Source organism: Aotus nancymaae, unplaced genomic scaffold (genome assembly GCF_030222135.1).
Source record: "Aotus nancymaae isolate 86718 unplaced genomic scaffold, 86718_ANA_hifiasm-v0.15.2.pri h1tg000017l, whole genome shotgun sequence".
In the NCBI taxonomy this organism is placed as follows: domain Eukaryota; kingdom Metazoa; phylum Chordata; class Mammalia; order Primates; family Aotidae; genus Aotus; species Aotus nancymaae.
Genome location: NW_026988429.1, coordinates 13,742,360 through 13,760,286, shown reverse-complemented (window position 1 = coordinate 13,760,286; position 17,927 = coordinate 13,742,360). Strand labels below are relative to the sequence as shown.

General features: G+C 37.3%; 1 protein-coding gene across 1 annotated transcript in view; it reads left to right on the top strand.

Annotated features, from left to right (window-relative positions):
* EIF2AK3 (eukaryotic translation initiation factor 2 alpha kinase 3) overlaps positions 1–17,927 on the top strand; it is a 72,377-nt gene that overhangs the window by 36,407 nt on the left and 18,043 nt on the right. The window contains exons 5-12 of the mRNA XM_021672635.2: positions 1,621–1,855; positions 2,069–2,231; positions 3,855–3,995; positions 4,661–4,783; positions 6,375–6,595; positions 9,312–9,424; positions 13,235–13,357; positions 17,240–17,389. Coding sequence (XP_021528310.2) covers positions 1,621–1,855; positions 2,069–2,231; positions 3,855–3,995; positions 4,661–4,783; positions 6,375–6,595; positions 9,312–9,424; positions 13,235–13,357; positions 17,240–17,389 — 1,269 coding nt within the window. The remainder of the gene's footprint in view (positions 1–1,620; positions 1,856–2,068; positions 2,232–3,854; positions 3,996–4,660; positions 4,784–6,374; positions 6,596–9,311; positions 9,425–13,234; positions 13,358–17,239; positions 17,390–17,927) is intronic.

Here is a 17,927-nt window from a genome sequence, read left to right as displayed (position 1 = left end):
CAAAATTTATTAGATTTCTGTTGGTGGAGATTTTGTGAACTATTTTGTTGCCTTAAAAACTTTTATTTTTTTTTGGAGATGAAGTCTCGCTCTGTTGTCCAGGCTGGAGTACACTGGCACGATATTGGCTCACTGCAGCCTCCGCCTCCCAGGTTCAAGTGATTCTCCCACCTCAGCCTCCCGAGTAGCTGGGATTATAGGTGCGTGCCACCATACCCGGCTAATTTTTGTATTTTTGGTAGAGATGGGGTTTCACCATGTTGACCAGGCTGCTGTCGAACTCCCGACCTCAGGTGATCCTATGTGGTCCCTAAAATAAAAGTGGTTTCATGGTTATTAACAGATTCTAAACTGAACTTCTCACCATATGCTTCAGGATGTGGTAACCACAGGGGTTCCCATGTGATGACTATTAGTTTAGTCTCAAGTTAATGGTATTTTTATAGCAACCTCATCAAAGGCAAAATTAATGTGTTTCTTTGAGCTTGAACCTATTTGACTCTCTAATTATGTCTAGTAGGTAGTTTCATAGTTTGTCTGATTATCCCAATTTTAAAATAATAATCATTTTACTCAATTTTCTTGAAGTATTAAAACATTTAGCCTAATACCTTTCTGTTTCCTTCTTTAAATAATGAGCCCCTTATGTAATTTTTATATTTAAATATGTGATTTTAAAATGTGATACCTAGATTAGATATGCTGATCTTACATCACGTGCTTGATTTTTTTAAACCTAATATTTAAGTTTTGAATTGCCTGTGTGTAAAAATAACTTGAGATTCCATCTTTATTTTTTGAAAATGAACCAGACTTTCAAGTTTTGTCTGATCTGATGCAGTGTAATTCAGTTTCCTTTCCTGAAATGCATTTATTCTTTTTGCTTTGGACTATGAATAGGGTTTTGCATTTGCAGACAACTTGACCTTCTTTATCCTGGCTGGATTTTGGTTTTTTGTTTTTTGGTTTTTTTTTTTTTTTGGATTTTGTTTTTTTAAGTGTTAGAGTGCTCACTGGGAGCTTAGCCACCATAGGAGCAGATGTCCAACTTAACAGAATTTTGAGTTACTAGAATAGGAAGGATCTGGGATCCTAAGATCCATGATTCTTTAAAATATAATTATTTCAATAAATTTGTCAGAATTCTTAACTATGCCATTTTATATCTAAGTGATAAGATGCTATACTCTCAATAGTTGAGTGATGTTTCTATTTACTAATTATAGAGGAAATGTTATTATTGCCGCTTCATGGATAAGGCTGCTGAAACTTACTTAGGAAAGGTGACATTGATTGATGTGTTTTGGGAAAATCACTCTGATGTAGAAGTGCAAACATTTGTACCTATTTGAGAGAAAATCCATCCCTTAGCAGTTGTAAGACACATCAGTTAGTCCACAACCCTCAGAACCATTGTGTCTGAAGGGTCAGGACAGAGTTCTTGTGGGCCCTCTTGTGGCATAAATCAGCAGAGCACTCCTTTTCCAGAAGGTTATGTTGAGTTGTTCTTTTTCTCATCACATAATTTTAGTATTTGCTTCTTCAATCTAGAAGAGTTCTATGTTATTTTGTCCGTCTGTTTAAATGTAAATTTCTAAAACACACCTTTGTAAATTTAAGGTGGAATTTCAGTGTTGGCCACTTTGAACTTCGGTATATTCCAGACATGGAAACTAGAGCTGGATTTATTGAAAGCACCTTTAAACCCAATGAGAACACAGAAGAGTCTAAAATTATTTCAGATGTGGAAGAACAGGAAGCTGCCATAATGGACATAGTGATAAAAGTTTCAGTTGCTGACTGGAAGGTTGTGGCATTCAGTAAGAAGGGAGGACATCTGAAATGGGAGTACCAGGTACCTAACACCACTGAAGTTTTATAAATATGTTTCTTCCTCTCCCAGTTTGACCAAACTTATTGAGTGGAAGGAAATTACTGCCACTTGGGGCTCTCAGCTTGTTCTCTGTGCTGATTTTTGAAATGTGTGATTTTTAAATGGTCTTTTATGGGTTGGAACTACATAGCTACTGCTTAAATTATTTAAGATCTTTTTTCCCTTTTTGTTTAGTTTTGTACTCCAATTGCATCTGCCTGGTTAGTTAAGGATGGGAAAGTCATTCCCATCAGTCTTTTTGATGATACAAGTTATACATCTAATGATGATGTTTTAGAAGATGAAGAAGACATTGTAGAAGCTGCCAGAGGAGCCACAGAAAACAGTGTTTACTTGGGTGAGTAAATGTATCTCATCTAATGGTAGTACACATTGACGTCTAGATTGTCTTACATTGTTCCTTCCTACTTCAGGAGTGCCTGTAATAGTTTTAAATCCTAATATCATCTCTGATTTAGGTTGCCCTTAAAATTTATACATTGATTTCCATTCCTGCTACTTTCCCATTTGTCCAATTGTGAAATTTTTTTTTCTTAACGGAGATGGAGTTTTGCTATTGTCACCCAGGCTAGAGTACAATGGTGTGATCTCGGCTCACTGCAACCTCTGCCTCACGTATTCAAGCAATTCTGCCTCAGCCTCCTGAGTAGCTGGGATTACAGGCACCCACCACCATGCCCGCCTAATTTTTGTATTTTTAGTAGAGATGGGGTTTCGTCACATTGGCCAGGCTAGTTTTGAACTCCTAACTTTAGGTGATCCACCCGCCTTGGCCTCCCAAAGTGCTGGGATTACAGGCGTGAGCCACCGCGCGTAGCCCAATTCTGAAATTTTTAGTTACTGTCGCACATTCTTTTTCTCTGAAACCTATATTAGAAAGGCTTAGAAATATTCTTATTATATAATATGATTTAAAATTATTCGTTAGCTGGGCATGGTGGCACACCTCTGTAATCCTAGCTACTTGGGAGGTTGAGGTGGGAGTATCACTTGACCCCAGGAGTTAAAGGCTACCCCAAACTATAATCATGCCACTGCACTCCTACCTGGGTGATAGGGCAACAGTCTATCTATTTCTACATATATAATTATATATAATTACATATAAAATGTATTTATGTGGTTAGCTGTATATCCTCAAAGTCTACAATTTTCTATATATGTATTTGCATCCATATCAGTTTTTGCCCCTCCCCTCTTTAAGATTGTTTATTTCCTTTTTATCTATATTTGGTTTTACCTATATTTATTTCTTTTTTGTCTATATTTCTATATTTGTATTTGCATCCATATCAGTTTGTGCCCCTCCCCTCTTTAAGATTAGGTTTATTTCTTTTTTATCAGTGCATCTGTACAACTGATCTAAAAAATAAAATTCTGGTGTGCTTATGGGCAGTTGAAAGCCTTTAATATTATAAATTTTTGAAAACTCTTGAATCTAATTATTTGAACTAGTTTGGATCATCAAGTACTCATAAAATTCTATAAGCTCTCTCAGTGTGCCACCCACCTGTCAGTCTGAATGAAAAGCAAGAATTTGAAGGAATAACATGTCATGTATGTTATGATAGTATTTGACTGAATTGTCAGCCATATTTCTAGAATTATAGGTCTTTAGGTAAACTTTCTTAAGGAGAAGATTCCTTAGTCTAAGCTATTTGTTTTATGAGAGTACAATGACTTGCTATCTTTGAATTTTTCTACTGGAACTGTTTTCCTGTATTACTGAAAATGTGCTATTATTCAGTGAGAAACATCATATGGACCTTGTGTGTAACTTTCTGTCCCTGTTTTTGATGAATAACCATTGAGTTTATTTTTGAATGCTTCAAGCATGTTTCTTCTTTGACAAGTTTTGTAGTATATGTAGAAATAACTGGAATTAAAGTAATTTTATTTAATCGAAAAACCTTTTTTAAAAAACATCAGTGCATAATTGACAATGTTCTGGTTGATTCAGGAATGTATAGGGGCCAGCTGTATCTGCAGTCATCAGTCAGAATTTCAGAAAAGTTTCCTACAAGTCCCAAGGCTTTGGAATCTGTCAGTAATGAAAATGCAATTATTCCTTTGCCAACAATCAAATGGAAACCCTTAATTCGTAAGTGAATTGTAAGCTTTTATAAATATTGTTAGTGTTCAGAGACCTAATCCTGACTATTTTTGCCGTAGTTTTGAATATTGCAAAGAACTGCTGTATACTTTATATTTTATTGATAAACCGTGATGGTATTTCACGTGTTAATAATGAATTTTTATTATCCTTTAGAGCATTATTTCTAGGAAGCAGCAGTTGCTTCTATAAAAATGTTAATAAAATATTTCTCTATTTTAACATTTTTAGAAACTTAGAAAAACTTAATTGTTCGCTGACTATGCCTAACTAACATTTAGCTCTTAACATATTTATATTAAGACTATTTAGGTAAGAATTATCTGGTTAACACATCATATTCTTTGAGACATGAATGAATTGAAATAAAATACTGGACATCTACTTCTTTCATTATCTTTCTATACCTTGTATGTGTTTTTTACTACACATGTCATATTATATTTTAATTGCTTAAATGACTCACATTCTTTGTAAGACTGTGTGCTTTTCAAAGACAAGAGCCCTGGGCCATTTGTTTAACTTATATGTTTGAACTGAATTATGGTCAAATATCAGTTTATTCAATTACTGAACCCATGCATTTTTATTAAAGTAATAACAGTTAAGACTTAAGAAATGTTATTATTAAGAAAATAATAATTTTCTTTTAGATTCTCCTTCCAGAACTCCTGTCTTGGTAGGATCTGATGAATTTGACAAATGTCTTAGTAATGATAAGTTTTCTCATGAAGAGTACAGTAATGGTGCACTTTCAATCTTGCAGTATCCATATGGTAAGTGAAAATATTGAATTTTATTTATTTTATTTTTTAATTTAAAATTAATTAATAGAATTCAAATGAAGAAAAGTTGATTAGAGTATAGAAAATAAAATATCCCGGGAGAGCATTTCATGAATGATTACTAACCATATAAGTTCCAAAGTTAGGTTGCCAGGGTTGAAATCCCATTTTTGCCACATGCTAGGTTGGGCACATCTAGCACCCCTGTGTCTCAATTTCTATATCTATAAAGTTATGATAATAATCCTATTATCTATGTATTGAGTTGTTGTGAGGCCTAAATGAGATAATGCATGCAAAGTCTCAGTTAACATCATGTGTGGCACATAGTGTCAGTAAACATTAGTTCTTGTTAGCTTTTATTTATCAGCCTATATTATGTAGGCTGTGTAGTAGCCTGTATAATGAAGAAAATGTGTTTTTCATAAAACTACATGAAAATGATGCACAATGAGGTTATTTTAATTTCTTACTCAGACAAGAGAAATTAGTGCAAATCAAGAATAGGTGAAATTTGGCATGAAATACATTTCTATGTAGTAAGCAGCAGTTTTTTAAAGTTAGGATATATTCAGATATGAAAGTCTTTTAAACAGTTGTGCAATTAAGAAGTCCCCAAATCTGCATCAGGTAAACACATAGACTCCTCATCAGTTACCCTAGATTCTAGCACCAGAAAGTTATTATGTAAGTTAAATCGATTAAAAAAAAAAAAAACAAACAGCTCTGAACTAGAAACAGCAGCCTTTATCTTGATATTGATCAAAAGACAAGGTAGGCCAGGCATGGTGGCTGAGGCCTGTAATCCCAACACTTTGGGGGGCCAAGATGGGCAGATCACTTGAGGTCAGTAGTTCAAGAACAGCCTAGCCAACATGGTGAAACCCTGTCTCTACTAAAAATAAAAAAATTAGTCAGGCATTGTGGTGCACACCTGTAGTCCCAGCTACTCAAGGAGGCTGAGGCAGGAGGATCACCTGAGCCGAGGAGGCAGAGGTTGCAGTCAGGCAAGATCACTGGATCCCAGCCTGGGCAACAGAGCAAGACCCTGCCTCAGAAAAAAAGACAAGGTAAAAGAGAATTGTGTAATCTGACCACATAATACAAAATAGAAAACCAAAAAAAAGAAGCTGTTTTTTTGAGACAAACTCATTTTGATAGCCCAAATTGAACCAAAGAGCATGGATGTTTTCCTTTCATTTTGTAAAGAATAATTGGTGGTAAAATTTGGTATTTTATTGATAACCAAGCAAAAGGAAAGCTAAAAGTATCTTGAAAGAAGATTGAGTATAAAGTCTTGTATTTAAATAACTGAATTATTAATGAGGTTATGAATGGAGTAGCCCTTAAGAGTCTTATTACTTAATACAAAGAAAATTTAATATCCTTATAGAATAAAGGAAAATATCTATGTTTATGGGAGAAAAAAATAGACAAATTAAGATGTTTAAAATGTGTTTAAGATGAAACTTAAAAGGAATTAGTGTGATCACTCATAGGAAAATAGATACATGTTAATAAAGATGGGCCTATTTTGTATTACCTTTAAAAAAAAAAACCTTTTTAATGTTTTTATTTGAAGATAATGGTTATTATCTACCATACTACAAGAGGGAAAGGAACAAACGAAGCACACAGATCACAGTCAGGTTCCTCGACAACCCAAATTACAACAAGAATATCCGCAAAAAGGATCCTGTTCTCCTCTTACACTGGTGGAAAGAAATAGTTGCAACGATTTTGTTTTGTATTATAGCAACAACGTTTATTGTGCGAAGGCTTTTCCATCCTCATCCTCACAGGGTAAGAATCACTGTTGCTTACTCTCTGATTTCCACTTCCCCACCTCCCATTCCCTCCTCAACCCATTGCAGCCTGGCTTCCACCTCTACTGCTCCACCGAAGCTACTCTTGCCAAAGTTCTCAGTGATCTTCCTTGTGTTAAATGTAATGGACATTTTTCAGTCCTTGTCTAACTGAACCTCTTTGTTTTTGACACTGTTGAACATCTCCCTTTGACTTTTCTTGCCTGGCTTCCTTGACACCATGCTCTTCTGGTCTCCTTGGGTGTGATGTGGATGCTTTAGGACCTGATCTTTCTCATTCTCTCAGTAATTGTTGGTATTCCTTAGGGCTCCCTCTTTTCAGTGTTCATCCCACAAACTGTCCTTGGATGGTCTTCCCTGCTTTCCCAGCTCTAATCTTCTTATATACTAATGGTTCCCGTATCTGTTTCTCTGGAACAGCAATCTAGTAGGTGCTACACAGACACTTCAAATGAGCCATCTCAGACTGTCCTCATTTCCACTCCCATTTCTCTCCCCAGCCTGTCAACGAAAAGTACTGCCATATGCGGTCACCAAAGCCATGAATCATTTTTTCTCCCTTATCAGTCACCAAGTTCTGTCAAATTCTTCTCCTAGATGTCTTCAAATTTTTCTCCTCTTCTGTTTGTCAGTTTTCATTTCCCCAGCACAAATACCATCATCACACCTCTTCTGAATCACTGAAATAGCCTCTAACTGGCCTCTGTGCCCCTAGTCCTCAGGCTGTCTCCAGTCCATTCTCCACACCCTAACTCTAGCTGCATTTCTGGGCTTAAAAACTTCTAATATATGACCCCCCCCACCCCATTGTTGTTATGCTCAAGTCCACACTTCTTAGAACATGCAAGGTTCTGAATGACTCATACCGTGACTGCTCATGACCCATCCTTCACTGGTACCCTAATTCCTTCCTCCTCTCCCCCATGCTCAGCCTCTAGGCTGAGCCTCTTTCAGTCCTTCCTGTAGACCATGCTCTCGGTGACCCTGGTAGCACTCATCTTTCTAATCTCGCCTTGGAGCCTTGTTCTCCACCTCTTCTGCCTTCCCAAATAATTAACTCTTGGGTAATATCTTTTAGTTTGAAATTAGTTGTCATGCCCTCTGAGAAGTCGTCTTCAACCTCCTATTTCTGAGTTAGATTTTCTACCTATGCCTATACTCTGTACTTCTCTTATTAAAGTATTTACTAAAATATTTAATATGTAATTCCTAATTTCTCTCTCTCTCTAGACTGTATTTTTTTTTCCAGAGACAGGGTCTCACTTGTCTCACTCTGTCACCCAAGCTAGAATGCAGTGGCACAATCTCTGCTCACTGCAACCTCCGCCTCCCAGAGGTTGATTAAGGTCAATGTAGTTTTCCATTGATCTTAATCACAAGGCATGATTATACAAAGAGATCCCTAAGTGATCTCATGTGCCACCACACCCAGCTAATTTTTTGTATTTTTTGTAGAGATGGGGTTTCTTCATGTTGGTCAGGCTGGTCTCAAACTCCTGACCTCAAGAGATCTACCCTCCTCAGCTTCCCAGAGTTCTGGGATTACAGGCATGAGCCACCACGCCTGGCCTAGACTGTACATTCTTAAGGACAAGGACAAGTCTACACTGTTTGCCACCATCCTGTCAACCCCTTACACAGTGCTTGGCACATAATTGGAACTCAGTATAGATTTGTTGAATCAGTGACTAAACAGGTGACCCACAGTGCCCCCATTTGACAATAATAATTATTAGCATCCTCTGGAAAATCTTTTAGGAGACTTTGGTAAAGAGGCATTGCCTAATTTAATTTCCTGTTATTGAAAGCATTTTTTTTTTAATAGAGACAGGGTTTCTCCATGTTGGTCAGACTGGTCTCAAACTCCTGACCTCAGGTGATCCGCATGTCTCATCCTCCCAAAGTGTTGGGATTACAGGCGTGAGCCAATATGCCCGGCCTTATTGAAAGCATTTTTTTTTTTTTTTTTGAGACAGAGTTTCGCTCTTGTTACCCAGGCTGGAGTGCAATGGCGCGATCTCGGCTCACCGCAACCTCCGCCTCCTGGGTTCAGGCAATTCTCCTGCCTCAGCCTCCTGAGTAGCTGGGATTACAGGCACGCACCACCATGCCCAGCTAATTTTTTGTATTAGTAGAGACGGGGTTTCACCATGTTGACCAGGATGGTCTCGATCTCTTGACCTCGTGATCCACCCGCCTTGGCCTCCCAAAGTGCTGGGATTACAGGCTTGAGCCACCGCGCCCGGCCTGAAAGCATTTTTAATGCAGTCTACAAAATTGGTTGGGAAAGAAATCACTCTAGTCTTTTTGTTGTTGTTACTGGGTTTTTTTGTTTGCTTTTTTTTTAACCTCGTTTTGTCAAATCACTCTAGTCTTGCCCAGGAGTTTATATTTATGCTTACATGTGTGCACTGTCTTCCTCTTTATATCTAGTTATGTATCATGCTGTACATATGACATAGCCACATTATAAAGAAACAAAATCCCCTCAAAGACTAGAGGGATAGCAATGGGAAGATAAACTGTTTTTCTTTCATAATAAAGCATAATGCTGCATTTTATTTTCATAATGCTTTTATTTTTCTCAATGCTACTTATTTATTTTTCAGTGTTATTTATTTTATAACCTAAGAATCTTAGCTAACTTCAGTTCAGCTTTGTACTGGTAATAATTTTGTTTTTCACCTTATCAGCAAAGGAAGGAGTCTGAAACTCAGTGTCAAACTGAAAATAAATATGATTCTGTAAGTGGTGAAACCAATGACAGTAGCTGGAATGACATAAAAAACTCTGGATATATATCACGGTAAGAGTGTTATAAAATACAGATGTGTGTTATAGCTTCTGATGGCAACCATTTTAATCAAAGAAAAAATAACCTAAGATCTTGTTTTTTTTTTTTTTAAAAGTGTGGATATCTAGATAAATAAAACATAGATTTAACCCTCAATCAATAAATTCAAGTAACTTAAATATAATAAAAATGGTATATACCCTAACAAAGATAAAAATAGAATGTTATAGGAGTATAGAATTTAAGCTACCAAATTAAGTTCTTATTCAAGTAACTTAGCCATTTAGGGTCTACTATATACTAGGATTAGCATTTATAGTACCAAATAATAATTATTGTGTTTATAAGAGTATAATATAAATCTCCACGTGTTTCTGAATCTTCATTTATTTCCATTATTGTTCTATCCATAATAAGAAGTAGAAATACAGGGAAAAAACACTAACAGAACAGATAGTTTTTAAAAGCAGAAGGGGGAGTGGATTAGCTAAAAGTAGGCAGTTTAAATAAAAGTAAAATAAAAGTAGAGAAGCTGTTAGCAATCTCTCAAGTATAAAATATCACCTTTGATGCATTGCGATACTTGACATGGTATTATGGTTTATTTTTCATATTATGTGGATTATATCTACTCTTCTCTTTGTCTTGACAGCATCCTTCTTAACACTTTAGTGATACGGGGACAAGGAAAACACATGGAATTATACTGCTTAATATCTAGGGTAATGATTTTATGGGAGAAAAGATTGAAAATCATAGATAAATATGTATATTAGGCTCTCCAAGGAAACTGAAATGACAAGATGTACATATATACCTTTTACATATGCATATATCTATATATATCTACTTCTATATAGTATATGTGCTGCTGAAGCAAGCAGTATATCTACTTCTGTATAGACATAGATGCACAAGCATATTCACAACAAATTAAGGAAATACTTGTGACAATTAGTTATTTTTGTCACCTGTCATGTGGTCACAGCTGGTATTTTTAAGTACCTTCTTGCCCTATCCATCCCATATTCCTTTTGCCATCAGAGAACACCTCTGCTGGTTGTAGTTCTTTATCTGGTGAGGTGAGCCAAATCCACAGTCCTGAAGGGTCTGGGAGATTGGTAGTTCTACCGGGATTGGATTGTTGTAGTTTTCCATTGACCTTAATCACGAGGCATGATTATACAAAGAGATCCCTAAGGGATCTCGTGTATTTCAGACCTACTCTTTCTTACACCTCCATTGTGAAGCAGCAATCCAGTTTCCCCTTGGTAGTCAGGATTAGTCACCCAGCCAGCACAGTATCTCTCTTCTTTGTTGATTCAAAGGCATGAGGAGTTCAAAGTTGCTGGGCAGCAGGCTTAACTTCCAATTCAGTGGCATCATTATTGTATCTCCTGGTGGAAGTGTTCCTCCCTTTTAGACTAAGACCTCTAGGCAAGCCAACCATAAGTCACAGGAGCAGAAAGCAAAAATTTTGCTAATGGATCACCAGGGGGTAATGGTGAGTGATGCCATTCCCATTTTCATCCCTTGATTCCTGGACCTGTAAATACTGGCTATGGGAGAAACCATGCTACATATTAGACACTGATTCAGAGCATATACAGCTTTCTGGAGAACCTTGCCCCAGCCCTGTAAGGTACCTACCTGGCAGTGTAATGGAGTCTTCAAAAGGCCATTCTACCTTTCTATCAAACCAGCTGCTTCAGAATGGTGAGGAACAGGTAAAATCAGTCAATTACATAAACAAAGCAAAATTTACTAGGGGATTAACAAATGGTAAAGTCTACTTTAATACCCTTGCTAATAAAAATACTAATATGTCAGTGACTGTCAACACCAGCAGGCAGTGAGAGAAAGGGCAACAATAAAGAATCCAACAACTCCCATGAGGTAGTCTACTACTGAAGTCACTCATTGTTCATTAAATATTTATTCTGAACAGCTGTGTGCAGGACAGTATTTCAGGCTTTGGGAGAAATAAAAAGACTGCTCCTGTCCTAGAGAAGCTTGAAGTCTGTGGGAAAGATGCTACTGGGTCAAACAAACATATAAGAAAAAAGTCATGAACCAAATCACTAAATCTGTTAAAGCATCACAAATGAAGCCATATTTGAATTGAATTTTAAATTGTGAGTAAGAGTTTGGCAAGTAGATGAGGTTTTGGGAGTAGAATATATGTGGTGTCATGAATAAAGATGTGTTTGTCAGACTGTTGTCAAGAAAATTAGAATAATATACTCAAAATTGAATTAGACTTAAATGAGGTTTTTCTTTAACTTTATTCAATATGAAGAATGCAGCTGTTGAGTCTTTTAAAAAAAAAATACAGGAGTTCTATAATAATACCTAACGTTTTTTAGTGGCACCGATGTCCTAGGCACTGGTAAGAGCATAAACTCTTCATTTAGTCATGAGTTCAAATCCCAGCTCTGTCATTTATCAGCTGACAACTTAAGCAAAGATGATACTTATATTTCTAGGGTCTGTAATCACATATAAGATGTTACTCTTTTTGGAAGATAATCTGTTTTTATATAGCTGTTTCCCATAATATAGGAAGATAATTCAGTTGGCCCTCTAGAAGTAGGACATGAACTTTGTGGGCTTTTGCGTTTGGGGAGACCGATTTTTACTAAGGTACCTTGACTGGCTATTTTTAGGAATACAGATTATTATTCTTCATTCTCTATGAAGATAATTGGCCCATGGAAGGTTGAAATCTATTGCTTCTTCTTAACTCCATGTTTTAACCAGCTGAGGCAACTACTAAATTAATAAGTATGTAAGTCATTTCTTAATTAATGCATTTATTCAACAGACGTTTGTTAGACTTTCAGTTTCCCAGGTAGTGCCCAATCTCTGGAAATACTAAGAGAAACAAGAATGATTTTCTCCATTCGTGGCCCCCATAATGCAGTGGTGGTGGAACAAGGAAGCTGCTTACAAATAATTGCAAAAAATTAAGATTAAGTTTAAATGCTTCAAAGTATTATGTGCAGAATGTTATGGGAATGTCGAGATGGGGGTCTAAGAAAGCCTTACAGAGATGATGAGATGAGCAGAATGAAAGAAGAATAGGGTTCTTTAAAAGCAAAGAGGAAGGCCGTCCGAGTGAAGCAGAAAGCAGAAGCAAAACCTTGAAATTATGAGAGAGCATGGTGCAAATTGATCGGATTGTACAGTGCAGGTCCATGAAGTCAGCACTAAAGGGAGAAACCGGCTGCTGAGTGGAGGCCCCTGTAAGTGACAGATGGCAAGTTGGCTTCTGTCTGACTTGATACCTCCAGTAGTAAGTAAACTGACTCGTGAGGAAACCCAGCCCATATCAGCTTTGGTTCCTAGGAAGGTTTATGGCTAAAATAATACCTGGGTATAATAGGATTGCTTTTTCCCATAAAATTTACAGTTAATTAGCTAAGATAAAAATACATTTTCCGTAATTTAATACAAAATGTGACAGAATGTAAAAGATTTGAGAATTAGGAATATGATATTTTGGCAGATGATAGGAAGTATTGGACAGCACACATCAGTAGTGCAATTGCTGTAAGAACAAGTGATTAACAAGAGATTCCCAATTAAACACATATTTTTCATTTTAAATTTTTTTCTAGGAAATTTATAACAGTGTGTTTGCTTCATTTATACAAACAGAATAATTAAAATTGCTGTTAATCAAATTCAAAATATACTATTTATTAAGATGAGTTCTATGAGTTTATACATTTTTATGTGGCATAAGATTTAACTGATTTTCACCTTACCACAAAATTTAAAACTGTTGCAAACTTTTATAAATTTTACCTCTCTTTAAAGATATCTAACTGATTTTGAACCAATTCAATGTCTGGGACGTGGCGGCTTTGGAGTTGTTTTTGAAGCTAAAAACAAAGTAGATGACTGCAATTATGCTATCAAGAGGATCCGTCTCCCCAATAGGTAATAGTGTACCTTGTGTACCTTGGTAAACTTGAAATCAGCACAAGGTGATCTAATCTTATGGGTAAAATATCCTTCTTACTATACTCTGTAAGTACCACAGAAAACACGGTTTCAGACCTTTCAAATCTTAGTTTCTAAGTGCTGCCAAGTAACCAGCTGTCTAAAAGTTGTTAGGTTGCTTTCTATCTACTTTTAAATGTCCTTGTTTTTAATTCTTAACTCAGAACTTCCCTATAGACTTCAATAAATTGCAGCATTTTAAAATAATTCTATATCTTTGTGTAATTAAGGAAAAGTACTAGAACAAAAACATTTGAATTATATTGTTTCTACCCAGTAATAACTAAATTAGCCGGGCACACCACCACACCCGGCTAATTTAGAGTATTTCCTTTTGATTTTGTTTTCTTTCTTTTTTTTGAGATGGAGTTTCAATCTGTTTCCCAGGCTGGAGTGCAGCGGCACAATCTCAGTTCCCTGCAACCTCCACCTCCCGGGTTGAAGAGATTCTCCTGCCTCAGCCTCCCGAGTCTCTGGTACTACAGGCACATGCCACCTTGCCCAGCTAATTTTTGTATTTTTTTAGTAGAGACAGGGTTTCACCATGTTAGGATGATCTCGAACTCCTGACCTCATGATCTGCCTGCCCCGGCCTCCCAAATTGCTGGGATTACAGGTGTGAGCCACCACACCTGGCCTTGATTTTGTTTTCTGGTCATAAATTTACCTAACTGGTAGTCAGTCGCCAGTACTGTACAGTTTTGTCTGTTGCTTTCTTTGTCATATCCTCTATATTTTTCATGTTATTAACAATATTCTAAAGTATATTAAAAGTATTTTGTAGCTTGGTAATAGTCCATTTAATACACATGCCATATTTAACCATTTTGTATTGATAAACAATTTGGTTTCTAATTTGTTACAATTAGAAATAACTTTACCATAAAAAAAAACTTTGCTGTATCATCTTTTTATATACATTTTGACAATATCTGTTTCCTTAGAATAGATTCCTAGAAGTGTGATTTCTGACTCAGAGCAGTGTAATGCTTAAGATGATAGGTTTCTATCAATACCTTTTATTCTATCTATGTAGAAGGCTCTTGTTGCTTCTTTTATTTCTTTTTTGAGACTGGGTCTCGCTCTGTCACCCTGGTTCAAGTGATTCTCGTGCTTCAGCCTCCCAAGGAGCTGGGATTACAGGCACATACCACCACACCCAGCTAATTTTGTATTTTTAGTAAAGACAGAGTTTCACCATGTTGGCCAGGCTGGTCTCAGACTCCTGATCTCAGGTGATTCACCTGCCTCGGCCTCCCAAAGTGCTGGGATTACAGGCATGCGCCACCACACCTGGCTAATTTTGTATTTTTACTAGAGATGGAGTTTCACCATGTTGGCCAGACTGATCTCAAACTCTTGACCTCAGGTGATTCATCTGCCTCGGCCTCCCAAAGTGCTGAGATTACAGGCGTGAGCCACCATACCTGGCTAATTTTTGTATTTTTAGTAGAGATGGGGTTTCACCATGTTGGCCAGGCTGATCTCAAACTCCTGACCTCAAATGATCCACTCGTCTCTGCCTCCCAAAGTGCTGGAATTGCAGGCATAAGCCACCATGCCTGGCCTCTTGTTGATTCTTGATTAAATGCACGCTAATTGTTGTGCTATCATCTTATCTGGTAGTCACAGTTTTTTTTAAATTCCTGTCTGGGAGGGACAGGAATTGGATGGTTTGGGTACTAGGGAACTAATTTTTTTCTTTTGGTAAATAACTTTCGAGTAGTTTAAATATTCATATGTGCCAGGTACTACATAGGCTATAAAAACTAAGCAAGGTTTCTCCCCTCAAGAAGCTTGTACCTTTTTGGTGCTTTTGTATGTGTACTCAAGTAAATACAATGCAAGGAAGATTTTGACCTTTGCCTCATCTCGATTAAGTATTATATAACTTCTCATGAAGAAGAGCAGATGTGGCCAAAAGGCAGTAAAGAAGTCAAACTTTGTGGAAATGGAGGCATTTGCTCTGAGTGTGCAAGAGTAGCCTTTCCCTCAGGAGACAGGTATGGGAGGGATGGCCAAGTGCATAAAATGGCCTGAGCAAAGGCTCTCGCAAGCACCTGGAATGGAGAATGGTGAGAGTTCTGGAATAGGTGGAGCAAAGGGTAAGAATTGGGGAGGATGGAAGAGAGGAAGAAAAAGATAGGTTGGCCAGGTACAGCGGCTCATGTTTGTAATCCCAGCACTTTAGGAGCCCTAGGTTGGTGGATCACTTGAGGCCAGGTTCAAGACCAGCCTGGCCAATATGACAAAAATTTCATCTCTATTAAAAGGCAGGTGGAGGTTACAGTGAGCTGAGATAGCATCAGTATACTCCAGCCTGGGTGACAGAGTGAGACTCCGTCTCAGGGGAAAAAAAAGCTTGTAGCACCTTAAATGCCAAGCAAATAAGTTGGTATCTTATTTTGTAGACATTTGGGTCTTTGAGTAGAAAAAGCAGTGTGATCAAAGTGGCGGTGACTCTGGTAGCAGCATGTGGATGGCTGATGCAAGGAAAGGACAAGAGACAGGAATGTTCATTAGATTTTTTGGCGACAGTTTAGTCCTAAAATAAGAATTGAGTGTAAGGAATTGAATAGGAGGAGCTGATAGGATTTGGTAACTGAATGTGAGTACCTAGAAGTTGTTAATTTAGAAATGTACTAGGATTCTTAGAATGAGAGAGTGGGTGACATTAATAACAATAACAAAGCACAGAGGAAAAAAATCAGAGTAGCTGATGTTCTCATGGGGAGGGAAATAGATGCAATTTGCATTTATTTGTGTTGCTCAGGGGATGTTGGGATCCCTAGAAATGTGAGATTAGGTCCATCAGAAAAGTTGTCAAAGCAGAAGATAAAATCCAGATGCCTTTCTAGTTAAAATTTCATTGCCTATGATATTGTATAGTTGAGGCTTATACAAACAACATGCTAGTACAAGCTTGTGAGGTTGTAATGTGTATGCTTTTGGAGTGGTCCTTCTCCATGTTCCTGAGTGAAGATGCTAGGGTCTCTTCTGAATATCTCACTCATACCTATTTGTCCTCCCATTGACAACAAATGTTAAGCAGTAATCTTTAAGAGTCTGTAATGATTCATTTTTAGTCAGCCAAGAAAACTTTTATTTGCATGTGCAGTAGATGCACTTGTAGCATTTATTTCCAGAAGGCAAAAGAAAACAAAACTGAAATACTTGAATACTGAAATACGTGAAATATTTTTTGTGTGGCCTTTTAGAAGTATACTTTAGGCTGGCTGGGCACAGTGGTCCACGTCTGTAACCTCAGCATTTTGGGAGTCAAAGATGGGTGGATCACCTCAGGTCAGAAGATCGAGACCAGCCTGACCAACGTGGTGAAACCCTGTCTCTACTAAATAAAAAAATTTTAAAAAATAGTGGGGCATGGTGGTGCATGCCTGCATTCCCAGCTACTTGGGAGGCTGAGGCAGGAGAATCACTTGATCCCTGGAGGCAGAGGTAAGTAAGCCAAGATTGCTTTATTGTACTCTAGCCTAGGCAACAGAGGAAAACTCCGTCTCAAAAAATAAAAAGAAGTATACCCTAGGCTAACTCATATGTTTCTAATTTTAGTTTCAAGAAGGGATCCTATTTTATTACTTTTCTGTTTTCACTATTGGATATGAATACTTCAGATATAAACAGGCTTCAGTGTTGTCTTACTCTCTCTTTTTTTAGGCTAATTTTATTTTTTTTATTTTCCTTTTTTATTGATTTATAATGCATCTGTGTATTTTAGGGGTATGTGTCATATAATTTGTAAAGATCAAATCAGTGTAATTGGAATATCCATCACCTTAAATATTTTTTCTCTTTCAGGGAATTGGCTCGAGAAAAGGTAATGCGAGAAGTTAAAGCCTTAGCCAAGCTTGAGCACCCAGGCATTGTTAGATATTTCAATGCCTGGCTCGAAGCACCACCAGAGAAGTGGCAAGAAAAGATGGATGAAATTTGGCTGAAAGATGAAAGGTAACTAACTTTGTTACATATAGACTTAAGCTAGTTTTTTGCTTGTGTGATCATAATATCAGTTTTATAACTTTAGGGATTTTTTTTTAAGGAACAGCAGAGTTCTGTTCTATTTCGTATTTTGAAAAGTTCTCTAGCCACTTGTGAAATTTTGATTTAGATTTTGCGAACATACAGGGGTGGCTCATGCCTATAATCCCAGCACTTTGGGAGGCCAAGGTGGGAAGATTTCTTGAGCCCAGGAGTTCAAGACCAACATGAGCAACATAGTGAGAACCTGTCTCTTAGGAAAAAATAAGAGAGAATTTACATTTAAAAAAATTATTAGTTGAGGCTGGGCGCGGTGGCTTACACCTGTAATTCCAGCACTTTGGGAAGCCAAACTGGATAGATCATGAGACCAGGAGATCAAGACCATCCTGGCTAACATGGTGAAGCCCTGTCTCTACTAAAAATACAAAAAAAATTAGCCAGGCATGATGGTATGCGCCTGTAGTCTCAGCTACTCAGGAGGCTGAGGCAGGAGAATCGCTCGAAC